Source organism: Channa argus, chromosome 10 (genome assembly GCF_033026475.1).
Source record: "Channa argus isolate prfri chromosome 10, Channa argus male v1.0, whole genome shotgun sequence".
In the NCBI taxonomy this organism is placed as follows: domain Eukaryota; kingdom Metazoa; phylum Chordata; class Actinopteri; order Anabantiformes; family Channidae; genus Channa; species Channa argus.
In genome coordinates, this window is record NC_090206.1 from 14,157,801 (window position 1) to 14,182,738 (window position 24,938).

Below are 24,938 nucleotides of genomic sequence, written 5' to 3' on the forward strand. Positions count from 1 at the left end.
TCAACTCTGATTTTTCATACTTTTTTAAAAAATAGAACATCTAAAAAACACAGGAAGCCTGCAGGACTCCAAAAACACGCTCATTTCTGACTCTCCTTTAACTCCACACACACACACACACACACACACACACACACACACACACACACACACACACACACACACACACACACACACACACACACACACAAACAGTAGAAAAAGCTTGAGTATTGGTATTTCACTGTGTAGGTGAACATGTACTTCTGTTCACTGTTTTGAAAACAGATCAATGTGTCCTCAGAGTCCCAATTCCCAGTCAAGTACAAAGAGATATAATCAGTTGGTACAAATAGGGGTGAGAAAGTAAGGGGAGTGAGAGAGCTTAAGGAGAAGAAAAAAGGTGAAGGGAGCAAATAAAGTTGCAATGAAATAAAACATTAACTTGGAAAAAGGGAAATTTCTCTGTTCACACACCGTACTCTCTGTCCTCATCCTTTCTTGACAAAATCTTGTTTTTCTTTTCATTCTCGACTCCAAAATCAAATTATTGCGACCTTAGCGTGTCCAAACACATTCACATGAACACACGTACACACACACACACGCATAGCCTATGGCTAGTCTAATCAGACGTCAACTGAAACATGTGCAAGGTGAGTCAACCACTTTGCAGTGGTGCATACAGTACATCAGTTGTTTTCACAAGCGGGAGGGAACAGGAAAACATTCATATGCATAAGACCACAAAAGGAATATGTGCACAGAGAGAGACATGCTCACAGGTAATAATTCATTCTTTATAAATACGTAAACGCTTCACTGACAGTCATAACTCATAATGCAGTTACATAATACAAATACAGCTCTTTACAATAAAAACTATAAAAAGCTCAAAACTCAAAACATGCCTGAAAAGAAAATGTGCCACAGAGAAACATTCTCATCTTTCCTGTGCATGATGAATTAGAAGATTACTTTTCAACATATACTTGCTGTGCACCCAAGACAAATCTCTCATAATTAGAACCTGATGTCATATGGTGTCCAATCTCACTTTTCTACTTATCAAATTGTTCTCATGTTTAGCTCAAGAAACAAAAGAGCAGGATATTGGTATGAATAGGAGAGGAAAATGAAGCAGAATGGAATAGAAGCAGGGTGGGTGGTGGAACTGCCAAGGATGAGGCTAGTGTAAGAAAAAAATACAAGAATAAAGAAAGGAACAAGGTGGCTAAAGTGGGGCAAACCAGAAAAATGACGAGGGGAGAGTAAGGCAAAGCTACCAGCGAGAAAAAAACAACAGAACAAGACAGAGAAAGAGGCAGGAAAGCAAAGATATAAATAAAGTCACTGACAAGAGCAAGTGTGTGTGCATATGTGTGTGTGTGTGTGTGTGTGTGTGTTTGTATCCTGGCTTGAGTCCCAGGAATGGACACTTTAGTGCTGCCAAAGTTTTGCTAGGTATACAATACCACCATGCCAGGGTCAATGCAGAAACACACACATAGACAAGTACATAGATGCAAAAATCAGGGCATGGCATAGGATTAGCCACCAGTAAGGAGACAGAAATAGGGGAACTGACAGAAGGAAAGAGAGAGAGGGTGGAGGGATTAATAACAAGAATGATGGTATTTGGGAAATAGGTAAGCAGAAAAGAAAAAGACAGTGAGAACTGCACTGAGTAGAGAAAGATGAATCAGAGAGAACAAAAAAAGAGGGAGAGAGGAATTCACAGAGTGAGAAAGAGAGAGAGAGATAGCGAGCGCAAGAGAGAGGGGGGAGGATCACCAGGCACCGTAAGCATGCAAGGATCAGTAGCTACAGAAGAGACGCAGAGAGAGATAGAGAGCGGTAAAGAGTCGGAGTAGAGCACCACTGAGGACTAAAAGACTATCAGAGACGAGACGGAGATAGGGAGAACAAGGAAGAAAGAAAAGCATGAGAACGAAGGAGGATAAGAATAAGAAAAGGTGAGTGCCTCTAAAAGCAATGAAAAAGAGTTGTACAGTGTGTTCAGTCAGAATGTGTGTGAGTGATAACCCAAAAGCCTTAATTGTTGTCATTTTGGCAAAGACAGTCTGAGCTGACCCCCTGGAAAATTTTTCCAGTCTGACAGCCCATAGCTAATACTTTATTTTTCAAAGCAGCTCATTCAAGATTTAAGACACTGACCAGAGTTAGGAATGAGGGAATGATATTTTAACAAAGTGGGCACCACACAGCCACCTGGAATAATAGTCCATAGGTCAAGCCACAACAACATGTCTGGTGTTCGTTGTATGTCTTGTTTCCTACAGACTCAGTAGCTTTGATAAAAGTGTACACCTCTATAGTTCATGAAGACCACAGCATCATAAGAAAAGAGTTGATATATTGTATTTATGTGTGTGTGTGTGTGTGTGTGTGTGTGTGAGTGTGTGTGTCTTTGTGTAGGCAAGTAATCTTATCCATCAGCAGGATTTGATGCAGATGAATACATTCATAGTGCAAGTGGTACAGAGCACGTATGTGTGTAGTGATATTTTGTGAGTGTTTTACTATCCAAAATTCATTTAAACTTTAGCTATTAACAAGGATTCCAAATGCTTTTGTCTAATTGTTTGTTTGTGAGACTGTGTGCTTATTGTCCGATTAAAAGCCTCTGAATGAATTGTCAGAAGAGTAGTGTAGCTTTAATATGGGATTACAGCGCAATAACTCCTCTCTAAACACTGATGCTGCTTCTTTGCATCGGTTTTTATATCTGCACATAAAAACAAACAATGTGCATCTGAAACAGATCCAACAGTGTGGATATATGTGTGGGCTTAAATTGTGTAGAATCTTGTCAATTTCAGAGCATAATTTAAAAGGATAGTTAAGTGTAATTATTCGTATGCACCTAAATCATTAGTAGAGACAAACACAGCAACAAGTCCAAAACTGAGTAGGGAAATCCTTTCTGTCTTGCTAATGTTTGTCGTATTTCAGTGCCAACTCAAATACCTTTAGATTATGACTGGACTGCTTTTGCTTTATGAGTGAGTTTATAAATGATGAATTGATTAAAAAATAAACTGTAGACCTATGGCACTGGAATCCTCTTTGTTGAATCAATGACAAAAAAATTACATGTTTGCATGTCGAAAGTGAGGTTGTGATAATTACTAATGCACCATGATACTGCAAGGTGCATTTCTCTATTCTTGCAGGCAGCAATTTGATTCAGTGCTAATCAAATCTTTTAAGAAGGTTTGGTCAATATTCTCAAGAACAAGCTTCATAAACATTTCTGTTTTTAATACCCTAATGTTTTCCTTCTCAACAGATCTGTAAGAAGCATTGTTTATGATAGATGATGATTCTTTTGGTGTCTTTATTTAATCTGAAATGCATGGTATTTCCATGTCAAGTATTAAATTAATGTGGGCACAGGTACACATACTACGGAACCCTGATCAGAAGGTTATAACATTAGACTGCACTGAGGTTTATTATATCCAAATTCTTCAGAAATTGACAAATGATGTAGCAAAAGAAGAATAAAGGTCAAAGGTTATAGAAAAGAAGATGACACTTATAATTAAAAGGAATGTGTGTCCACTTGAACATGAATTTGTTTGTGTTTCACTGACAGTTTAGCTGCTCTGCTAACATGACATGCTGTATACAAGTGATGAAAAATAGATGAGTTTTGGGAAAAGGAGAAAAGGACTTGAAAGTCAGAAGGGTAGAAAGATGGATGAGGGAAAGGGAGAGAGGGCAGCCGGAGCAACAGGATCAAGAGATGAGTGGAGGAGAGATAGATTGGGGGTTAATGATGAGAGATTGGATGGGACGTGTGGACAGGATAAGTGATACAGCAGAGAAAAGAAAGATGAGATGATAAAAGAGAAGGGAGTAATCAGAGGACGGGGACGGGGTGAAAGAGAGATATAAAATAAGAACAGGAGATAGAAAGGAAAGGCTAAAATAAAAAGTGGGAAGAGAATGCAGTTTGATCAACAATGTAAAACCCAGACTGTATCACACCCTATTAGCCACATAGATAAGGTGTGTGTGGTGTTCGTGCATCTGCAGCACCTTGTTTAACACAGACAGACACTGTGTATTCCTCTGTTGGTTTACAGGATTTGGTTTTTCATTGTATCTCCAATTATCAAACACTGCTGGCAAGTATCTCAAAATTATACAGTTTTACATCAGTTACTTTGCTCTGCTGCTCCATCAACACACCATGCTCTAGCCAACAACAAAACAAGTAAATTAAACTGCAATATGGATTTGTCAATAATACACTCTTTGTGTACATATCACCCCTTTCCCTTTTAAATGTACCTAACAGATTGTAAATAAGCTTACATCATAAAACCCAAAGCAGTTAACTTTTCTTCCCTACAGGTGCCTTCTGAACAAAATGGGACATCACTTTGAATTATGTCGCATTCATTCCCTCACTACAAACTAGGACATAAGGGTTAAAAATGGATGTAAGCTTTAAGAGTATGCATTTTTAAGGTGGATTCTTGCCATAGGGCATTTTCTTGAAGTTGTATTCATGTGTAATGTAATCAAGGCATGATGTAAACAAGTTTAAATAAGTCTAAAACAAATGTATTTACATGGTGCAAGTCAGTCATGAAGGTCAATATGTATTCTGAAATGTTCCCTTGAAGGGAGATCCTTATGGGAATGTACATACAAGAACAATTGAAAAAGCGTCAAATGCCTTAAATATATTTTTAATTCATCATCATTTAATCATCATCATCAGCATAATTTTCTGAGGGTTACTCAGAGAATAGGCTGACAAGCCCAGCCTAGTCTACCAGGAGGGTGATACCTTGTTGGCTTTCCTTAATGTGACCTCCAGGAGATAAACGCATGATGCCAAAACCCAAAATCCTGATCCTCATACTCAGTTTACATCTCACAGGCATATTAAAGATGGTGAGCCAGATTGGTATCTCAAATCATCATGAACATGCCTGGATAAATGTGCCTTAAAGCATTGTCATTTTGTGCTTTTCTGTGTTTTTTTCACAAAGCAGTTAGTATGCATGAATGTCCATAAGGAAAACAACAAGTTTCTTGGAGAACAACAGTTTGCATACAGTTGCATTGAAGAGACACTTGAGTTTTTAAGTAAGGTACACACAATCTGATCCAAACAATACTTGAATGAGAAGATAAATCACAGTACAGAATACTAGGTTGGCTAAAATGCCTAGCTCTTGTTATAAACACATTTCCCTTTGTGGTTTAAGCTCTTTAGGTGAAATTGTAATTAAAGTGCACTGCTGCAAACAAATACAGTTGCACCCAATTAAATGACATAAACAGGCTGCAGAAACTGCTGAGAGCTTTCCTGGTTGTTTCAATGATCATTATCGGATTCTTCCTTTGTTAGAAGAGCAGGGGTACATGTTACACAGTGACACTTAAGGAAAATTTAAACCAGTCATTAATTTAAAAACAGAAGTAAACACAAACTGTGTATACAATAAAAAAAGATATATTCACGTATACTATTGTAGTTGTTATATATTTATATATATAAAATACTATATAATTTTAAAATTTGCACATACTTTACAAGTACTAACTAATGAATGAATTAATACTATTGTATGTTAATATTTATATTTGCTTTTGCTACCAATATTAAATTAATCTTTACATATCACACACCTTATTTTGCAATAAAGGTAAAAGTAAAAGTCTTATCAGGACAACTGACAGAAATGACAGCTCTTCATATTAGAATCATCAATCACATTTAAAATCGGATCATTGAGGAGACCATTATAATCTTACAGCTCTTATTACTGATCACAGTGGCTACTGCTGCCGACACTATGACTTCTAACTGCAATTATTTATTGACAAATGTCTTTGCAACCAGTCCTAAAATTATGCCCATTTGTGTTTACTTGATGATTGATCTAGGGAGCATTTTCAAGAGCAGAGCCTTTTCCTGGCAGGTAACACTGCCGCAATAAACTACCCTATTTTCTTTTAAATCAATTTTCCAGACAGATCTATGCATTTTATTAAATTTTATAGTTTCAAAGACCTGCATAATCAAATAAATATATATATGTTTAGTAATATAAAATGTAAACATATATTATAATAACCAAATGCAAAAAATACAGATGATTTTGAGTCCAGACAACAGAGAAACAACTAACTATACTACCCAAAATGCAGTGTTTTCCTTGTCTCAAAACACAAATAAAATATTGCATTTGCTCTGTTCTGAGGTGATTGGGCACCAAAGATACTGAGTGAGAGAAGTAGTGTGATTACAAAGCAGTAAAGTGAGTCTCAGTCTCCACAAAACACACACACAGGCCCCGTCAATCGGCGGTTGAAAAATGAGCCTCACCTTGAAACGACAAGGAATTCGATTCACTGGAGCATTTGTTGCTCTGTTACCACTTCAAAGGTGTGGGTGCACACTCATTCACACACACACACACACACACACACACACACACACACACAAACACGCACACACACGCACACACTCATTCTCTCTTACACACACACAAACTGAGACTGCCTCTGTAGTAGACAATTCTTGAACAGCACAAACCCACCAACTGGTAAATTAAAGTCATTGCATGTATAAACAGCTTTCATAAAAGCTGCACCCTGTCAAGAAACTCCCTGTAGTGTTTAAAGGCTGTGTTTTAGCATCTGCATGGTAACAGATGCTCAAGCACACTTGCACTGTGTACTGATTACTGGCAAGCAATGTGTGTGGCTTCCAAGATATTTTTCTTCCTTTCCTTTAATGTTTCTTCATTTCTTGCTTTGCATCATTCCTCTTTATTCTTTAACAAACTTTACACAACACTTTTGGAGAATTCAGCTTAAGGAATGGGCCTTTACATCTCTCCACACACATGCTCACGCATAACTTTCATCTTGTCTGTGGTCCTTCACCTTCATCTGTTCTCTTTTACCCCTCCTGCACCTTTTTGCACCTTCCTGTGCTGTTGTCTCCATTGTTATCCTCTTTTGTTTTCTCCCCATCATCTCCCAGTCAAAAGCATTACCTCCCCTTCTCCTCCCCGCTCATGTTGCACAGCCAGAGGTGTGATGTGGGCGAGAGACTAAGATTAAATATAGAGAAACGAACAGTAAATCAAAGGCCGCATGACAGAGATGGAAAACGGGGAGGTGAGAGGAAAAGTGCGACAACATACACAGGTAATGATGAAAGACGAGAGAAGCAAGACAAGAGTAGTATCCAATAAATAGAGAAGAGTGAAGGAGAGACTGAAAAAGAGAGTGATTGAGAGAGATACAGAAAGAGCATGAGACAGGGTAGCAAAATGTGTGGAAATCAGAGAAAGTGATTTCTCAGGATGTGGTGTCATTTTCTGTCTGACAGCTTGCAGGTCAGGGGTGAAAAGTGAGAATAGTGGCATACACACATACATGCTCACTTAGAAACACATAGACAGGTGATGACAGCAAGGGTATAGAGAGCGGGAGAAGGTTTGTTGCAGCTGGTGCTCTGGTGTCTAATGTGGCTACTAGTGGAAAGACAAATGCTTGGAAATGAGCTACGGTACAATTTCCTTCACTTGCCTTAGTGAGAATCCCAAGGCCAAATACAACTCATAGACACACATGCACACACAAAATACAATATGCAAAAACATCTGAGGTCCTTATGCTAGCTTACACACAGACACTGGCTTTTTCATTCTTGCCTTCTCTCTCTTTCTGTCATCATCCAACTTCTTCTTGCTAACAACACATCTCAGTCCATTTCTAATCCAACCAGTGGCCGTGGCCTGCTTTGCAAATAGATTTTACATCCACACACAGAAGCTATCAAAAACAAACACACACACACAAACCTGGGAGGATGATTGAACTCTGGGTCAAGATCTCCATTGTTCACTGTCAGCACAGTTACCAAAGTAGTCATTATAAAAAGACCGGCCCATCAAATTATGTATGACCCCTTGCTAGCTCCAAGGCAATGTAGTAGTCCTTGAGCCAAACACACTGTCAAATATTTATATAAATAGCACTGCAACATGTCCCTGAAACAAATATCCTTTAATCTATAATGTCTTACATTTCCAAGATCCGCTGTCTGCCAGTAAAGTGCTCTAATAATACTGTTTGCCAGGAGCTTTACCATAAACAGTAAGTAAACAGTATTATGTGACACTTATTGGCAAAAAAACTTACTGGCATGTGGATAACATGTACAAAGTTTTATCAACCAGGAAGGCACTCAACTCTTCCCAATGTTGTCCTATGGCCCATGGCCAGGGCCACCAGCATAATAAACTGAAATTATAAAAACTTTGACAGCCTTAATTACACTTGCTTCCACATAAAACATAATAAGGGTCGAAGTGTTTATCCTGCTCATGCAGTCAAAAGAACTTGTGACAGAAGGCTTCAAAATAAGTTGCTATAGGTCACACAGAGCATTGGTATGGGTGGATGTGAGCATGACTCTGAGCTTGAATACATATGAAATATTAGAGCAGAAATCAGGCCCATCACAGTCAGGTTGAGTTAGTACTTGTCTGCTGGTGAGGACATATTTAACTACTACAAGGCCATTGCTGCAGATATCCAAAACTTCTGGAAGGCTTGAGCTTGAACAAGGACATATTTCATTTATTTTAAAAAATACTACACAGTTCCACTGTGGACCCTTTACAGTAAGCAACTGTGTTGTGATATTGCACCACCTGGCATAAATAAAGCTAATTATCTTGCTGTGTGTGTGTGTGTGTGTGTGTGTGCCAGCTGGTTTAACATTATATGATGACTGTAATATAATAAAGACAAAGAAAACAAATACAACTTCAGTTTAGTTCAATTCCACGCACAAATAATTTTTGTGACCAGACGCTTATCATCTTCCTAAACAACCATCTGTTGGAAAGTACCAATGAGTTTGGGACTCAGCAGCACACTGGCTTCATGACTGGCAGTGAGGGATCACAGTTGGGCAGTGGTCTAATTCAAATGTAAATAGATAGAAAGAAATGTGTTGAAATTTCTGTAAGTCCAGATAAAAACGTGTTTATAATGTTTTATAATTTTTAAATTGTTGAATAAAATAAGAGAGAGAGAATCCAGTGTGCACATACACTGTGTATAGGAGATTCAGGTTAGCTGGTCTCATGGTCAGAGTTGCTAAAATACTCTAGTAAGGTTGGAAAATTGAAAGAAAATGTTGCAGTGGGCCAAGATGCACAAACAGTAAACTTTGGATGACTGCAACAAAGTCTTGTGGACCAATAAGCCAAAGTTTGAGGTGTCTGGAAAAGTGTAGAATGTGTCCTAAGCAGAGCTTCTGATCATGGATGTCTGCCAAACACCACCCAAAGTTAAAAACATGGAGATCTGGGTATGCTTTAGCAATGGATTAGTGAGTGATCTGCATAATGTGCAAGGGATCCTCAATAAGCATAAATAACATTCCACACTGAACAGGGATGCCAGTCCCTTTGAGCAACCACTGATGGGGATAACTTCTGTAACGCAATCATTTTTCCAGGTTGTGTAGGAATTATCTGGAGAGGAACGTAGCTGCTAGAATTCGCTTTGTGACAGTTTCAGGTACACTGTACAACCAGCAGAGCAGACGTTTGGGAAGTTCTGCAAAAGGCCTAGGAGGAAATCACACCTGAGTAAAATTTAATTTGACCATTAATTTGTGCTCAAATGTGATTGAGTTCCATTTACCACCATTTGGAAAATAAAACCAACATAAGATAATAAAAATGCAAAAGTGTGTGTTTGCAAACCTTATTCTTGTCAGTTTAAAATGCAATTGATACTTGCATTTCTTGCAGAAGTGCCACAAAAATGCAGTATACTATATATAAACTACAGTTATCATTAGGAGCTATGTGTGTGTCACAAGGTGATTTAAACATGCCAAATGTGGCTCTAGCCTGTTTCTAATACTCCTACTGTACCTCCAAACATTTGAGTAAGAACATTAACAAAACAGGCTTTTCAGATTCTACTTCATAAAGACATACGCTGTTACCCTTAAGTGATTGCTTGCCTTTTCAGTTCCCTCAAAAAAACAACTTGATGAGATTTAAAGTTTTGCCTCTGGAGTTCTCACCTACCTGCTGGTCTAATAGAATTGTATCGATCTGATCAGTGTGTGCATTCAGTCGAAGTCAGAGCTTTTATATGGTGATTTACATGCCTAATATCTAACCAATCTAACCATTTACTCTCTGTATCTTTATTTCATCATTCTTCTCATTCATTGCCTCTGTATTTTTTATCTCTCTCCATAGAAAACCGACAATTACCAAAGAATCCATCCAACTCGTCATCTGCAGGCTGTTGCTCAGAAACTGACAGCAATGTCCAATCGGAAGTAGCCAAACTAGTTAGGACGTCATTAATGGAAGGACACTGAGAGTCAGAGCCTTATTGGATATTGAATTCCTGTCCCCAGCTTTCACATACAAACTCTCTCACATTGCCTTATAAACATACAAATTCATTTGGGCAAAAAAAAAAACAGATGTCATCGCTTGCCTCCACATTGTTCAGCTCCTCAGGGGGCTGAGCCGACCTGCAGAGAAATATGGGCAGGAGGGTGGCCGATCCAACCAATCCGGTGCCTGCACTGGGGGTTCCCCTGGCAGGGGGGCGATGGGGTCCACTGTGCAGTATTGGGGTGCAGACATCTCCCAGACTGCGGTCTCTCCCCTCCATCAAACGACAAAACAGCCAACCACCCAATACACATCGCCAACTCACCATGGCAACAGACAAAACAAAGACAGCAGAGACAGAACGAGTTATTAGAAGTGACAGCAACAGTCTGCCAGTGTCCAAGGAGACATCTCAGAATGAAATCAACAGCCTGACTCAGGATGACATGGGGTCGCAGGGGTCAGGCAGTGGAGTGTACTGCCAGATAAAAACTATACGGACAAACCCGAAGGACACAAGAGGTAAAAGCACAGCTCAGTATACAAATGGCAGTGTGGTAGCCTCGGATCTGGTAGGAGGGGTTTGTACCGAGGCCACAGAAGGTAAGGAGCCAGTCCGGGAGAGGAGAAGGGTGCAGTCTCTACATGGGGAGGGCCATCGCTCAGTATTAAAGACAGGAAGTGTTTGTACAACTGTGCATGCCACACCACCTCGGCCCTGTCGAGTGATAACGACTTCTACGACACGCCTCTGTGCAACTTGTGGGAGGAGACGATCGCAGATTACACCATGCACAGGTGCATGTCGCAGGAGGGCTGTCCCTGAAATCAAAGCCAGCCAGACTTTACCTAATCCACCACGGAAAACATCTGTAGCTCCCAGCCAGTTAAGAAAAGACAATCCTCTGAACTCTCAGTCTTGCACTAAAAACACCACACACATATCAGTAAAAACCTCTCAAATACCACAGCTGTCACACACTATACCGAAAACACACAATTCACATTCTAAACACATGTCACACTATCAGAACAAAACAAAAGATTCAATTCAGCATACAAGGCCACATTCAGCTGATTTCATTCATTACAAGGACTCAGCCACACAAACTACAGATGCATATATGCACAGCAATACAGACAAGACCACAGCCACTACACACACACAGCGAGCAAACACACCATCTTCAGAGGCAAGAGAACCACATTCAACTGACAAACACACGCAAGACAAGGCCGAAATGCAACATGCCTATGAACAGACAAACCAACACTCATCTGTCCACATTAGAATTAAAACACCAGCCTCTTCCCTTGACAAAGACTCAAAATCAACCACGCCACCACTCCCACCAAAAACCTCTCCTAAAACCACCTATTCAATTCTTTCCACACCTGCAGCACAGGCCAGAAAACCCCAAGAGACCACAAACATTCCCAAACAAACTTCCTCTGAGTGGCTCAAACTCACAGCGCAGAAGAACAAATTATTTGACAACCACACTCTGCCTTGTATGACTCATATGAAAGCACAATGCAATGGGGCTCCAGGAGGACTGTTGGGACACATAGGAAACCCACCACGCGGGCTGGAGAGGCAGTTGCAGAGAGTAGAAGAGAACCTGCTATCCAATCAGGAGAGAATCAAAGTGCTTCTCAATGTCATACAAGACCTGGAGAAGAGCAAGGCCATCAGCGAAGGGTGAGAAAGGGAGTCAAGGAGGGAAGAGTAATTGGGGGTTGGAAGAATAACAGCAAACAAGAGGTGATAAATAGAGGATTTAGGTGAGGTGTGAAATAAGACAACAGAAATAAGACAATGGAAGGGAGGTAAAGAGAGAAAAATGAGGGAGAGTTGAAGATAAGGGATAGGGAAGTAAGATAAAGTGAGGTATTCATTGCATGTACAAGTGTCCAGGTAAGAGTGATAAAGAAGAGACAGAATGAGGAACGGGGCCAATATGCCCAATATTGAGAGTATATTTGACTTTTTAGACTTTTTAGACTTTTTTTACTGTATACCGACAAGCTTTCAAGTCTATGTAATACATTTTAAATGTCAGGGCTTCAGAGAACCACTGAAGTGTCTGTGTGTGGGCATGTGTGTGATACAGTCCTATAGGGATATGTGATACCTGCCAGCCTGTAGACAATGTTAGCACATTCTCCACAGATCTCATTTGCCCTTTTATCTTATTCCTAATAGTACATCCAGTAGAAACAGTATCCTTAAGAATCAGTACAGTGCCCCCACCAGTTCATCTGTCTCTCTCCTGCTAATTGTGTTATTCTTAGTTCCTCTGTCTTGCACCATTTCCTTTGTTTCTCTCCTCTTTATACAGCCAGGATGGTGATTGTTACTCACTTCATTTCAATCAGTGTCCTTCCATTTCTCTGAGGCTTTAACCTGCTTCAAGCTATTCATCTACATCCCCACCTCCACCTTCACACCTCTTATTCACCCATTCTTAATTAATACATTTTCTCTCTATCCTTATCTGCCTTTCTTTCTGTAGCCTTTTATATGAAAAGCCTGCAACTAATAACGGTGCATTTGCCTGTGAATCTGTCCTCTTTTCAGCAGTTTCACTTTTTTTTCCCTTTTTGCTCAGACAACCTGTCTCTCACTCTCCCCTGGTGTCATGTGTTAGCTGTCACTGTTTTGTTTTCTCCTCCCTCGATTGCTCCCCATTCTTTTTTATTTCCTCATTCTCCTTCTTCTTCAGTTTCACCTTGATTCGAACTGTCAGTCGTTCTTTTTCTGTACTGCAGCTTAAACCATATTTCTTCTTGCATAAATGTCAATCCCTTTCTCTCACTTGTGTAATTAACTTTTTAACTTCATATCATCTTAAAATTCATTTTTTAATTGTTCACATCATCTCAAAAACAATAGTGTCTCCATTTTTACCCCTCTTTCTTTCTGATCAGGGTTAACAGATGTCTCTAGCTCCACACTAATCCTTACCAGATTACCTTTGAGAAATGCAATTAATGCTTAAGCTCCACAATCAGGCTCCTAAATTCAGTATACGCAGTGACCTGCCCTGTGTGACTGTACAGGATTATGTATTCATGTCCTCAAAGTGTGTGTGCTAGCTTAGAATGCTCGTGTCTCATGTAATGTCAGTGCATTTGAGAAGGAAAAAATGGGTGAAAAAGCAGACTGAAAGGCAGACTAAAGAGAAAGGTAGAGACAGAAAGAGAGCACAATTGAGAGATAAGGAGAGAAAAGTAAGAGAACCAGTAAGTAATGGGGGCTGCATGTATCTGATGCTTTCCCAGAAATGAAAGAACTCTAAGTGGGCTGCTGTGATAAAAGTGTCGGCTGAGCGAAAAGGTTGTCGCTGTGCTCAGCTCCTTGCTTTCTTTTCTTCCCTAGAGCAAATACTTGTCCACTCTTGCTGTTGTCGTGTTTGATAAAGATGGGTAGAAAAGAAAAAAAAATTCATTCACACAACATCTCTTTATTTAATTAAAATGTCTATTTTATCAACATAAATCTGCTACTGTCTCAACTACACAGTTCAGTGAAAGGGTAGCAAAATCTTGGCAAAATAAAGAGTTTTAATTACACATCAGTCAGCATCGACTCTTCCAATTTTTTTAATCCATTTCTGTACTGTCTTTGGCTCTGTAGTCTTTTAGTAATGCACCCCAATTAAACACTATTTTTTGTTACTTTCACTGAACATGTAATGGCTGTCTTCCAACAAGACCGACCTATATAATCAGTCACTGTATACAATGCTTAGTAACTTTCATTTGCCTATAATGATAAACAGGCTTGTTTTAACCAAGCAGGACCATTCAGTTAATGCCCTGACTCTGTCCAGTTTAGCTAGATCACCTGCACTAAACCTCACAAGCTGCTGTATTTGTGCCCTTTGACAACCCCAGAGAACACGCCTGATGTTGCTGCAATAAGCATGCATATGTTTAGAGTACAATAACAATTGTCAAACCAGCAGTCAAGATAGTAACAACTCTATTCAGTCCAGAAAAGCTACGCCAATGGCTATTTTGATCATTTGTTCCTCTACTATTGTACATCTGAGCATAATGTTAAGACTAGGAGGGTTTTGGAGTTATTATTAACTTCACTGATAGTTCTTTAAATGTAAAACTACCAAAGTGTATGTTTTCTCTTAAGCAGACTGACCAGTGTGCAATGAGTTGCCATCTCCCTGCACATCTGTCTTTAATTAAACTCCAGATGGCGATTGTGTGAGAATTTTCTACATCTATTCTTTCTACAGTCGCAGCTCATACAGAACTGGTCAGGACATTAACAACTGCCCCACCTGCCAAAAGACAGCCTGCATCATCTACAGGTAACCTGATCAAGATAATAAGCTTACTGCATCCATAACCTACAAATGACAACTCACTCTTTACTGGAGCATAAACAGTCGAGTACCTTATTCACCATTTTTTTCCCGTTTGGTTTTATCTGTCATTAACTGTCATGTGTCATTTATACATGTATCCTGTTGTCTCTGCCTTTTTCTCTAACTCTAATAACTGTAGTAGTCATACAATATGTATAGAAAAGTATCCGCTCTCGAGGAATGTTATTAGAACATAAAAGACTGTTCAGTGGAAACAATGCAGGACATAAATGATGTGTCTTTCCTGTCCCAGCTATCCCCTGGCTGTGTGACTTAAATAAGTTATCGCATACTTCAGAGCTGCACACGCACAATCTAATTTCACATACTGTAGTTAAATCATTCCATCACCTTTAACCCTTCCTTCTAGTTCTCGTCTTTTCATTATGTAAATCCTTCTCTCTTTCCATTCAATGACTGCTTCATCTCTCTTTTTATCATCTCCAACATTTAATTAAACTGATTTTCTTAGTATACTTGTAGATCTTATTCTGTCAATTGCCAAACCTATCATTGCCTCTAGTCTTTCCCATTGAAGCTGTCTTTGCAGCCTCCCTCAATAGTCTCCCTTTTGGACAGTTCCTAAGTTTTTAAAGACGGCCTGTTCTAGGCAGATTTACACATGTGCCATATTTCTTCCATTTTTTAGTGATAGATTTAACTGCATGCCAAGATATATTTAATGGCTGGGAAATGTTCTTGTATCCATCCCCTGATTTCAGCTTTTTAATAATCTTATCAGAATTTTTAAGCAATCACTTATTCTCAGTTTTAAATTTTTTTTTTTATTTAGATTGTGTTAGAGATCTGTTTCCACTTTGACACGAGTATTTGTTTTCTTTTTTGTCAAAAAAGCCAAGTTAAATCGACAATGATAAATAAGTAAATATTTTCAAGGTACTTTTCTATACCTACTGTATATACACAGTAACTTCTATGAGAATGGAGAGACATTAGAATTGATGTAGTTCCTGTCATAACCTGGAGGCCTTTTTTCTGACCAAAATATAGTCTTTTTCAGACTAAAATTGGCTTAAAGCCAATTCTCATCGTTTACAATCATATATATACATCTCCTACACCTCCACACAGGATAAAGGCCCCTTTAACATTTTTTTTTTTTTTAAATGTGGGCTGTAAAATAATTCTGGCTGGGAAAAATGAGCAGCTCAAAGAACTCAGTCAAAGCCCAATGCCATGGCAGTCATGTTCATGATAAGTGTAAGTAAACTTTTGTTTGCAACTGTATTTCTGGATCTTTTAAAAGAAAAGAATACATCTTTTCTCTCTTCTCGGGCAATTACTTTCCTGATTTACTTTTCTTGTACATGTGAATATAATCATGTGTACTCACATGCTAATTGGGGGCCTGGTGGCTCAATCGGTGGAGCATTGGGTTGGGATACAAAAGGCCATTGGATTGAATCCCACCCAACCAGGTGTGGCCGCACCTAGCCACCAAGGGCTAATGTGGTGCCGGTCCCGAGCCTGGATAGAATTAGCAGGATTGCCACAGGAAGGGCATCCAGCGTAAAAACTCAGGCCAAATCATCATGCGGAACACGTTCCACTGTGGTGTATCATCAACGAAAGCCGTTGATCGTTATACACACATGCTAATTCATCCAACAAAAATGGAAATCAGCTTCTGACCATACATTTCATTTGAATACTTGCATGCCTACTCATACTAAATGACAAACAAGAAAAGAATATGTTTCACGCTGATGTGAAAGACATTAATGACTTGGATAGATTTGCCAATCTGCTTTATTATCATATTTGTCCTCATATAGTATTATAAATTTGATATGGAAAATTACACACATTTGTGACAAACACACTGTAAAGTCAGAAGTGCAGAAGCTCCACTTGTTTGATTGGACAGTCACATTCTTATCAAACCTATTGAGAGTACTCGGGGTAAGGAAGACTCAAGATAAGAAAAGGGCGACAAAGAGTTAAGACAAAGTTGAATTAAGCGTGGGACTGATTTGTGGTGCAAAAATGGGGTTTTGATGTGGGCTAGTTGCCCGAAGATGCTATGCTATGTCAGTCCTAATTAATCTGTGTGACGGAGGCCCCTCTCTTTTCCTCTAAAAGTTTAAACCGTTTAAACACACAGATCCATCTGCTGGAATATATGTACACACCTAATACATAAAAAGGTACTATAAGTATGCATTGTAAGAAGAAAATAAATTAAATATCTAGTAAAACTTATACCTTAACCCTGCACCTTCATGACTATTTTAACATTCATTTTAACCAAAATAGGTTCTCAATACTACAGAAGCAAAATATATATAATAAATACAGCCATACACACAGGTGCAAGGATGCTGAAGATGACAGCTTATCAGATGAATCAAGAGCAGCAGCTTTTCTCTCTGTGCTGCTATTCCATGAACAATAGTAAGAAAGGCACATATGGGTAGAGCAAAACAGAGAGGTGGTTAAAAAGAATGGGGGGAGGGGTGTTAAAGACTAGTGAAGTATGTAGCCAGGGAAAGACCTGAGAGAGGAAAGTCCTCCATTCTGAAACACGAAAGGCTCTAAATTGACTGAATCTAGGACAGGTGCACCATTTTATAATCTTATATATATTTTGTGTTTGAACAATATCTGTGTATATGCAAAGTCATAATACATGTCCTTTATCATTAATTCATTGCAGCCATCCCCATGCCTGTTATAGCTTTTACTTTCTTTTTTTCTGTTTACTTCTTCCCTTCACTCTGTATAACCCTGTGCCATTTCTCATGGAAACAGGAGATTTCAGCCCCTTGTCTCACCATGTCTCTCCTTCCTAACCTTACTTTGTCTTTTCCCCCCATCTTTATTCTGCAGTGACCTCTATGCCCTTATTGATTGTGGCTTTTTCCTTCCATACATTTCTGCACTGTATATTCCCTTTTCCCCTAACTTAGCTATGGGCTTGATATGGCAGATGAACACATTGGGTGTCAGGCAATAGCATATGTGTTTTTATAGTATGTGTGTGTTGGGATGTTGGGTTACAGGAGGGGGGCGGATGGGTAGTTGTATCTGCTCTACTCGTCTCATCATGTGGCTCATTAACTCCAGATGCCAGGCCCTCTGCAGCCCCACCCCTATAATCAAACTTAACACACACGCAGGCAAGCATGCACGCACACATTCTCTCATATGCAAAAACACAAAAGGGAGAGACAAACTCCAAGTCTACTACACTATGACCTGCAGCGGTGGACACTTCAGAGAGATGGTGAGGGAAAAAAAAAGAGAGACGGATGAGTATGGGGTGCAGGGAATGAGAGAAGCATATAAAAAGAAAGCAAAAATGGATATGCTTTGAAAAGTTCCTCCCTTGCTCCTTCCTTTAGCTCCTCCATTTTGCAAATGTTTTTCTCTCCTTCCCTGCTCTCTTTTTCATTCTCCTCCCACCCCTCTCATCTCACCAGTCTGTGATCTATTGGGGCATGAAGTGCCGAAGTATACTATGGACGTGAAATGAGTGCTAAGTTAAGGAGTATGTGTGTGAGCATGCTAAAGGTGCATATATCTGAGTTAGGAATGCAACATGATTTTACATCACCTTATAAAACTGCAATATGCATAGGTGCCACCTCCCTTTAAGGTGCTATCAGCATTTTGTGACATTTTAATCTCCCTAAAACCCATTTACTCATTTCACGTCCATCCCTCTCTTTCAAAAACTCTCCTGCTCAGTAAACTTACACCTCTTTACATCCTTCTGTCTCACTACCCCCACACTGAATGAAAATGTAACTGAAATAGCCAAACAAATAAACTTTATTTGATACTACCTTAAGCTCTACATCATGCTCCAAGTGCATCTCTCTCATCCTTGTCTCCCTCCTCTTACTCTGTCCTTTACAGTGTAGAGCATGATTTTAGACAACAGGAGGGACGCTTCCAGGGAATTATGGAGGCTCTAGAGGAGGAGTATGATGTGCCTGCACCAAGTCTGACCAAGCCCACCCCAGTCGCTTCCTCTTCTAGCTACCCAAGCACCAAGGCCCGTGTCAAGAAACTCCGCAAGAAGTGTTTCTGGTGGCTGTAAATGCTGACAAACCACAACAGCCTTTCTGGGTAGCAGTTGCATACATGTGTTGGTTTTCACAGGACCCAAAAAATTCTAAAGTAAGGCATCTCTCCAATGTGTGTAGTGTGACTAAAATCAGCAAGTCATCCTAAACATCGCAAAAAATATAATGGGAACCAGGTAGAAAAAATGGAAGTGTACTAAAAAAGAAAAAGCAGACAACATAGTTGTACCCTCCTTTTGGATCTGTGTGACAGTGGAGACTAAGGACGAGATCATCCCAGTCTTCTTTCTATGGAAGCCTGATCTGATATATAGCTTGTAATTAATTCCTGCCTGAGGGTGAGGATACTTCCCCATAACAATTTTAAAAAGGAATTGAGAGAATTCAGAGAAATAAAGCATAACCCCTTCTGATAAAAGACGGACGTAGTGTTTGCAACGTGGCAAAAATAAAAAAAAAGATGGACAGATGAGTTTATGACAAGATGGATTCCCGCCTACACCTGGAAATAAACTTTTTATGACAATTTTGGCTAAATTACAGCAATAAGCAAAAAAATTGGAATGATTCTTAAAATCCAAGGAATTCAACATCCTAATTGGAATATTGTGTTTTTGAATGGTGTTACAGCCAAAACTTGAATGTAGCAACAACTCAAGCCCCCAAAAGGATGTGAGCAGAAAACTATACGATGAGATCTTTGGAAACAAGAAGACAGCTTGCTTCAAGGATATCAGGTTTGGAGAGCACAGTTGAGATTGTTTAAAGAATACATTAAGAGACAATGTGATAGGCAGCTGATCAAAGACTGACAGGCTGTGTCAGATAATTAAAAATTCTGTCAGCTTTGACCGACAGAGTGATTGATTCTCTCCTTTATTACCATCCAAAATGAAAATGTTCTGCTGTAAGCTCAATCTTGTTTCAAGGATTTTCACACACACATGCGTATAAATACATTCAGAGAAGCATACACTTGCAAGATGTAATTCACACGTATAGTAAAGTCACAAAAACACAAGCAAGTACTCCCACACACATACATAAAGTACAGTACAGATTTAGTAGATAAGAGAACCATTGTGGAGCAGTTATTAGATTAGTGTTCAAAATTGGCCTGTATTAATGTTGTCTAAATGTTTCAATATTTGCAACATCACAGCAAATAACGCATTATTGAAATCTGTATGAATTACATTTGAATTAGCTGCTGCAATCTGGAGTTAATAACACTACACAAACTGTGCAGAGAAGTTCTCCAGTGATATGCTACAGTGTGTGAAGAACCTCAGGCCATCAGCTTACATATAGTTTAGCACTTGACAGCACTTTCACATTAAGTACATACATGAAGTCACACTGAAAATGAAACAAACGACAAAAAAATACATACAACATATAAAGACTTTTAGTTATCCAATAATCACAATCTCAGTGCACTCATTAAATATACCATAGGTAAGAATTTCCAAAGCCGTAGACCTGATCTTTAGTAATTCAGACCACATGGCACTGCTAACTCATTCATTCAGCTACAGTACAATACAACATTTTGTACTCTCATACAACAGAGTAGATTCTCTACAAAAATGTACAATAATTGTATATTTTATTAGGTCAAGACACTTATTATTTCCATGACTCACTGACTAACTAAAGTCTCAAAAAAAATAGTTAAAAAAAAAATTTTTGTAAATGCATTTAACAATTAGTAGAGAAAAGTTACATTTCACAACAGACTCTACATTGGCATGTGTCATTTTTAATGACATGTCTGTCATTAAAAATTAAAACCAAAAAAAAATCTGTATGGGTCTATCTCTGCTGCAAACAAACACCCGCACTATTATTTTGCACACAGACACACAACATTTGCACAACGTGTAGTTCACAGCAGTTTACTGATTAACAACTAATCTCAAAAGGGCCTACTTCAGCTGCTTCTGGCTGGAACGTTGCCACCAATTAGAATACTGGGTGATACCACACTAACTAAATAACAAATCAACAAATCTATATTTAAAATATGATCCCTGCATTTTTATAAACTGTCCCATAACAGTTTGGGAGCTTCCATTATTTCCCTCTATTCTCGATCTTCCTATTGTATGTAATAAAAGTGTATTTTAAACAAATTGTCACTCTTGTCAACATACTTTGTGTTTCAGTATGAAACTGTGCAGAAAAAATAAGGGAAAGAGAGATTTGACTGTTTACAGTAAGACACTGCTGCAGTTGCATGTACTCACAATGAGAGGATGTTCTCGGCCCATTGTGATGACTGTCTGGTTGATGATTCTAAGCAGAGACACCACAATGTCCTGGATATGCTGGAATGTTTCCCCCTTAGAAAAGTAAAGACAGAGCAGGGAAAAAAGAGAATGACTAGTGAGTACTCAAATATACTCCCGCCTCATCTGTACCTTGTGTAAGATTTTCTAAAGCAGGGGAACTGGTCTCAAAGAGACAAAATCACTTTGGCCCCAACATGCTGCAAACATTTCTCTTTCTTAATAAAATCGTGTAAACCCTGCCCTTTTACCCTCACATAAGTACACAAGCACACCCACTTTCACTCATGTCACTCGTAAGTGACATAAACAAAAAATTCTCTTTAATTTCACAATTTCCATTATACTTCCTTGCAAAAACAATGTTTGTACATTCTGCGTTTGCCATACTACTAGTCATAGTCATATTATTTTGGTTATAGTCAAACTAATTGGAATAAATACACTTCTGTTTCATTCAGTTAGCACTCTATTATAAGCTGGTTATGTAAACAGCACAATTCATCCACATGTCAGAAGGGATGGACCTAGTTCAGTCTCTACACGCTTTATCCATGTTGCCTGCAATGTTATTTTTCTCTTGCAATCCAGCAGATGTCGCTGTTAAGCGATGCGCAAACACAGTGTCAACATTGTGTCAGCACAGTTAAGGAACTGTGCCATACACTCTATGAAGTGTCTACCCATCACTAGTGTGGACATTTGAGTGTAATTTTTTTCTGTACATACCTGCTGTCCTACTCCTATCATTCCCTCAACCTGGAAGTAATTTTCCAGAGGACAAAAAAAAAACAAGATGTATTTAACAGTTTGTTTATAATCTAATTACTAGTGATTTGTAATTGTTTAGCCATATAAACAGTAGACTTTGACAAAATATTACCTAACATACATATAAATACTTTAGTGCTCAGGATAAAAAGCTTTATTTGTTTTTATTTAATTCACTATTTTGTTGAGCTGGAACCAGAAAACATTATCACGATATTGTAATGCACTGTTAAATACATAGAAGATACACTACAATAACAGTATCATTATTATTTATATTTATTGCCAAGCTGTAATTAACACTTTTTACAGTTTGGAAGGGAATAATAATGACTTATAATAATCATTCATAATAATGAATGAAAAAGACCACTCTCAAAAGCACTCATCCAAAAAAGCACTCATCCACCAATCAAATTCAAAATATGAAAATAATATGAACCTTTAGAGGGGCTAGATCTATGTACTTGGAAAAACCCAGACAAACAGACAGACACAATCACGCTACAATACAGTGAAGTTGGTCAATAGAAGCTGACTCAGACTGAGAGCAGTAACTCACTGAAACATCTGCTACATCCAAACACACCTTAACACTATCTATGCAGAGACCATCTGTGACTGTGTGTGTAGATGTATGTATGTGGAGGGGTGTACAACTTTCCCAGATGTATCTGACCCAAATATGCATTTGTGTGCACTTGTAGAGGATGTGTGCATGGCTTTTTATGAGCTGATCAGCAAAGCATACTAAAAAAGAGGTCCAAAAATAACTAAATAAGTGGATAAAAGGAAAAGTTTAAATTTTTACATCTACCACTCTCTTTCCATCTGTGTGTTGGATGTTGGCCGATGTTTTGAAGGGCCTAACTTGAATCATATAGGCATGAACTTTATTATATACTGTACATTGACTTAGCCAAAGAAAAGATAAGAAACAATGTGTGTTTAGTGTGTGGGTCATTTTGCATACCATTTTCTCAGACACACACACACACACACACACACACACACACACACTAAACACACAGTTAAGTTGAGATGCAGCTGCTGAATTTAAACAACCCTACATCTTTCTGGCTCACTGCTGGTATTTTAGTCTCCTTGAAAGATGGGAGATGAGACAATGCTCTTCCTCTTTTCTGCAGAACACAAATATGTTATGTGGATACTCTGTTCATTAATTCCAAAGCGTAGTCTGCTTCATCATCTCCACTGGCATCACGATATAACAAAGTAAAACAGAAAATGTTATTTAGGAGATAGGAAAAAAGAAATCCTTGTCTCTCTGTCAGTATCCTCCCTTTATCTTATTCTCTCCCTCACACACATACACACGGGAAGAGAATGAGAAAAGTTACTCAAATTCAAAACAAACTCCCCGACAGACATGAACATTCATCTGTTACGTTGTTTCGCGTTCCATCTTTCCTTTTCTCTGTCTCTTATACAGAGACATCTGTGGTGTAACAAATTAATCAGGTACCACCCTGAGAGAAAAAGAAAGATAGGTGGAAAACAAAGGGAAAGAAGAGATGGAGGGGGGTGCTTCAGCACCTCTTCTACTTCTGTTGTTTTTTTTTACTTCTTCCACTTCTTCAAATTTCAAACAATTGTCTCGTCAACTCCCTGTCTGGTTTTCCTGTAAAATCTGCAAAATCCCTCCATGTTATTGTTGATGAAATTATTGATGTTCTCCTCAGTCTGTTTAGCCCTTAAATCTCTGCTTACGCATCTTTCTTTCATACTCTCTGCATGGCCATGAGCAGTTTTCATTTCTTCAGCCTTTTTGCTCTCGTTTTCCTCTGACATGTTTAATAAACAATCCTTCATAGTTTGCTTATTCAGCTAGACAATACATCTGGGTTTCATAGGCAAACAAGGATGTCTAGATTTTACAAAAAGCTCTTAAGCATAAAGAAAAGGACCGACGTAAAGGTACTGATGCCAAGGCTTTTATTGAGCTATACCACATAAAGTCTAGCATTACATGTATACTGCACAAATGTGTGCATATCTATGCTATCTAAATAATTATATGTAATTATCAAAGCCACTATACATTCTCAAAGTGTCCTTAACATTTATAGCTTACACATATTTCTTCAGTTAATATTTTAATGTGCGATCACTGCTTCAGTAGCCGAAATTTGTCTTTGTGTAGTTTGACAGAAAACCTGTATGAGTCTGTGTGTCACAGGTTTGGAAGTCTGCACATGAGTGTATTTGTACCCATCATGTCTTTTTGACATGCTGTCACTGCCTGCTTTTGTTTTCTTACTTGAACTGACTCAAATTCATCTATTCATATTCATTTCACTCCTTTCATTACTTCTCTCGCCATCTCTCTTCTCTTGGCTTATGCTTCATTAGTGCTATCCAAATAAATTGAGCTGAAAAAGCCATACCTTTATTTCAAAGAGTCAGCAGGCTGTCAACAACTGGCAGGAGCAATTAAAGAGCCCTCGGCTGGATAGTAGTCATGTATTAGTTTTCTCTCTGTGTTTTTGTTTGTTTGTGTTTGTGTGTGTGTTAAATATGTTTAGTTTAGGAGCTACCTGGATTATGTTTGAACATGCAGCAACATGTGTTAAACAATCTGTTAAATTCTAATTGGTCTAATTGGCCTTACTTAATTCCAAGGTTGAATATTTCACTTCTGATTCATGGGCTGGATAATTTCACTCCCTATGTGGTGTTATTTTGCTTGACAGTTCAGTCACTCATGAATTTGATTGGTCTGTCTCAACCCAGTTTTTATTATTATCAACATTTTCTGGCAAAATGATTTTATTTTATCCAGACCTGTTTCTTCCATTAATGAAATGTGACTCAACTGACCAATTAGTGGGAAACAAAATTTAATCCTAACATTTGATTGTCTCTGTGAAAAATAAATATACAAAACAAAAAACAAAAAAAAAACCCCAACAACATATAATAACATATAATATTAACACATTAAGCCACACAGCTACCATTGGAAACTACGTGAGACTGAAACATCCATTT

The 24,938-nt window shown here is 38.6% G+C and overlaps 2 protein-coding genes across 3 annotated transcripts in view; one reads left to right on the forward strand and one right to left on the reverse strand.

Annotated features, from left to right (window-relative positions):
- Positions 1-24,938, reverse strand: part of LOC137133960 (dedicator of cytokinesis protein 2-like) — an 84,720-nt gene that overhangs the window by 25,323 nt on the left and 34,459 nt on the right. The window contains exon 26 of the mRNA XM_067518193.1: positions 21,114-21,209. Coding sequence (XP_067374294.1) covers positions 21,114-21,209 — 96 coding nt within the window. The remainder of the gene's footprint in view (positions 1-21,113; positions 21,210-24,938) is intronic.
- On the forward strand, positions 225-21,104 carry LOC137133961 (protein INSYN2B). 2 transcript variants are annotated; one of them, XM_067518194.1, is made up of 4 exons: positions 231-1,955; positions 10,275-12,123; positions 14,681-14,755; positions 18,695-21,103. In XM_067518194.1, the coding sequence occupies exons 2-4, from the start codon at positions 10,571-10,573 to the stop codon at positions 18,876-18,878; spliced, it is 1,812 nt and encodes a 603-aa protein (XP_067374295.1). In that variant the 5' UTR covers positions 231-1,955; positions 10,275-10,570; the 3' UTR covers positions 18,879-21,103. The 2 variants fall into 2 exon arrangements, with proteins under 2 accessions (XP_067374296.1, XP_067374295.1); XM_067518195.1 differs by lacking the exon at positions 14,681-14,755 and having other exon boundaries at positions 225-1,955; positions 18,695-21,104.

Coding starts and splice junctions, on each gene's coding strand:
- LOC137133961 (XM_067518194.1), top strand. CDS start 10,571: ATGGGCAGGAGGGTGGCCGATCCAACCAATCCGGTGCCTGCACTGGGG. Junction 12,124..14,680: donor AGCAAGGCCATCAGCGAAGG/GTGAGAAAGGGA, acceptor TTCTTTCTACAG/TCGCAGCTCATACAGAACTG. Junction 14,756..18,694: donor ACAGCCTGCATCATCTACAG/GTAACCTGATCA, acceptor TGTCCTTTACAG/TGTAGAGCATGATTTTAGAC.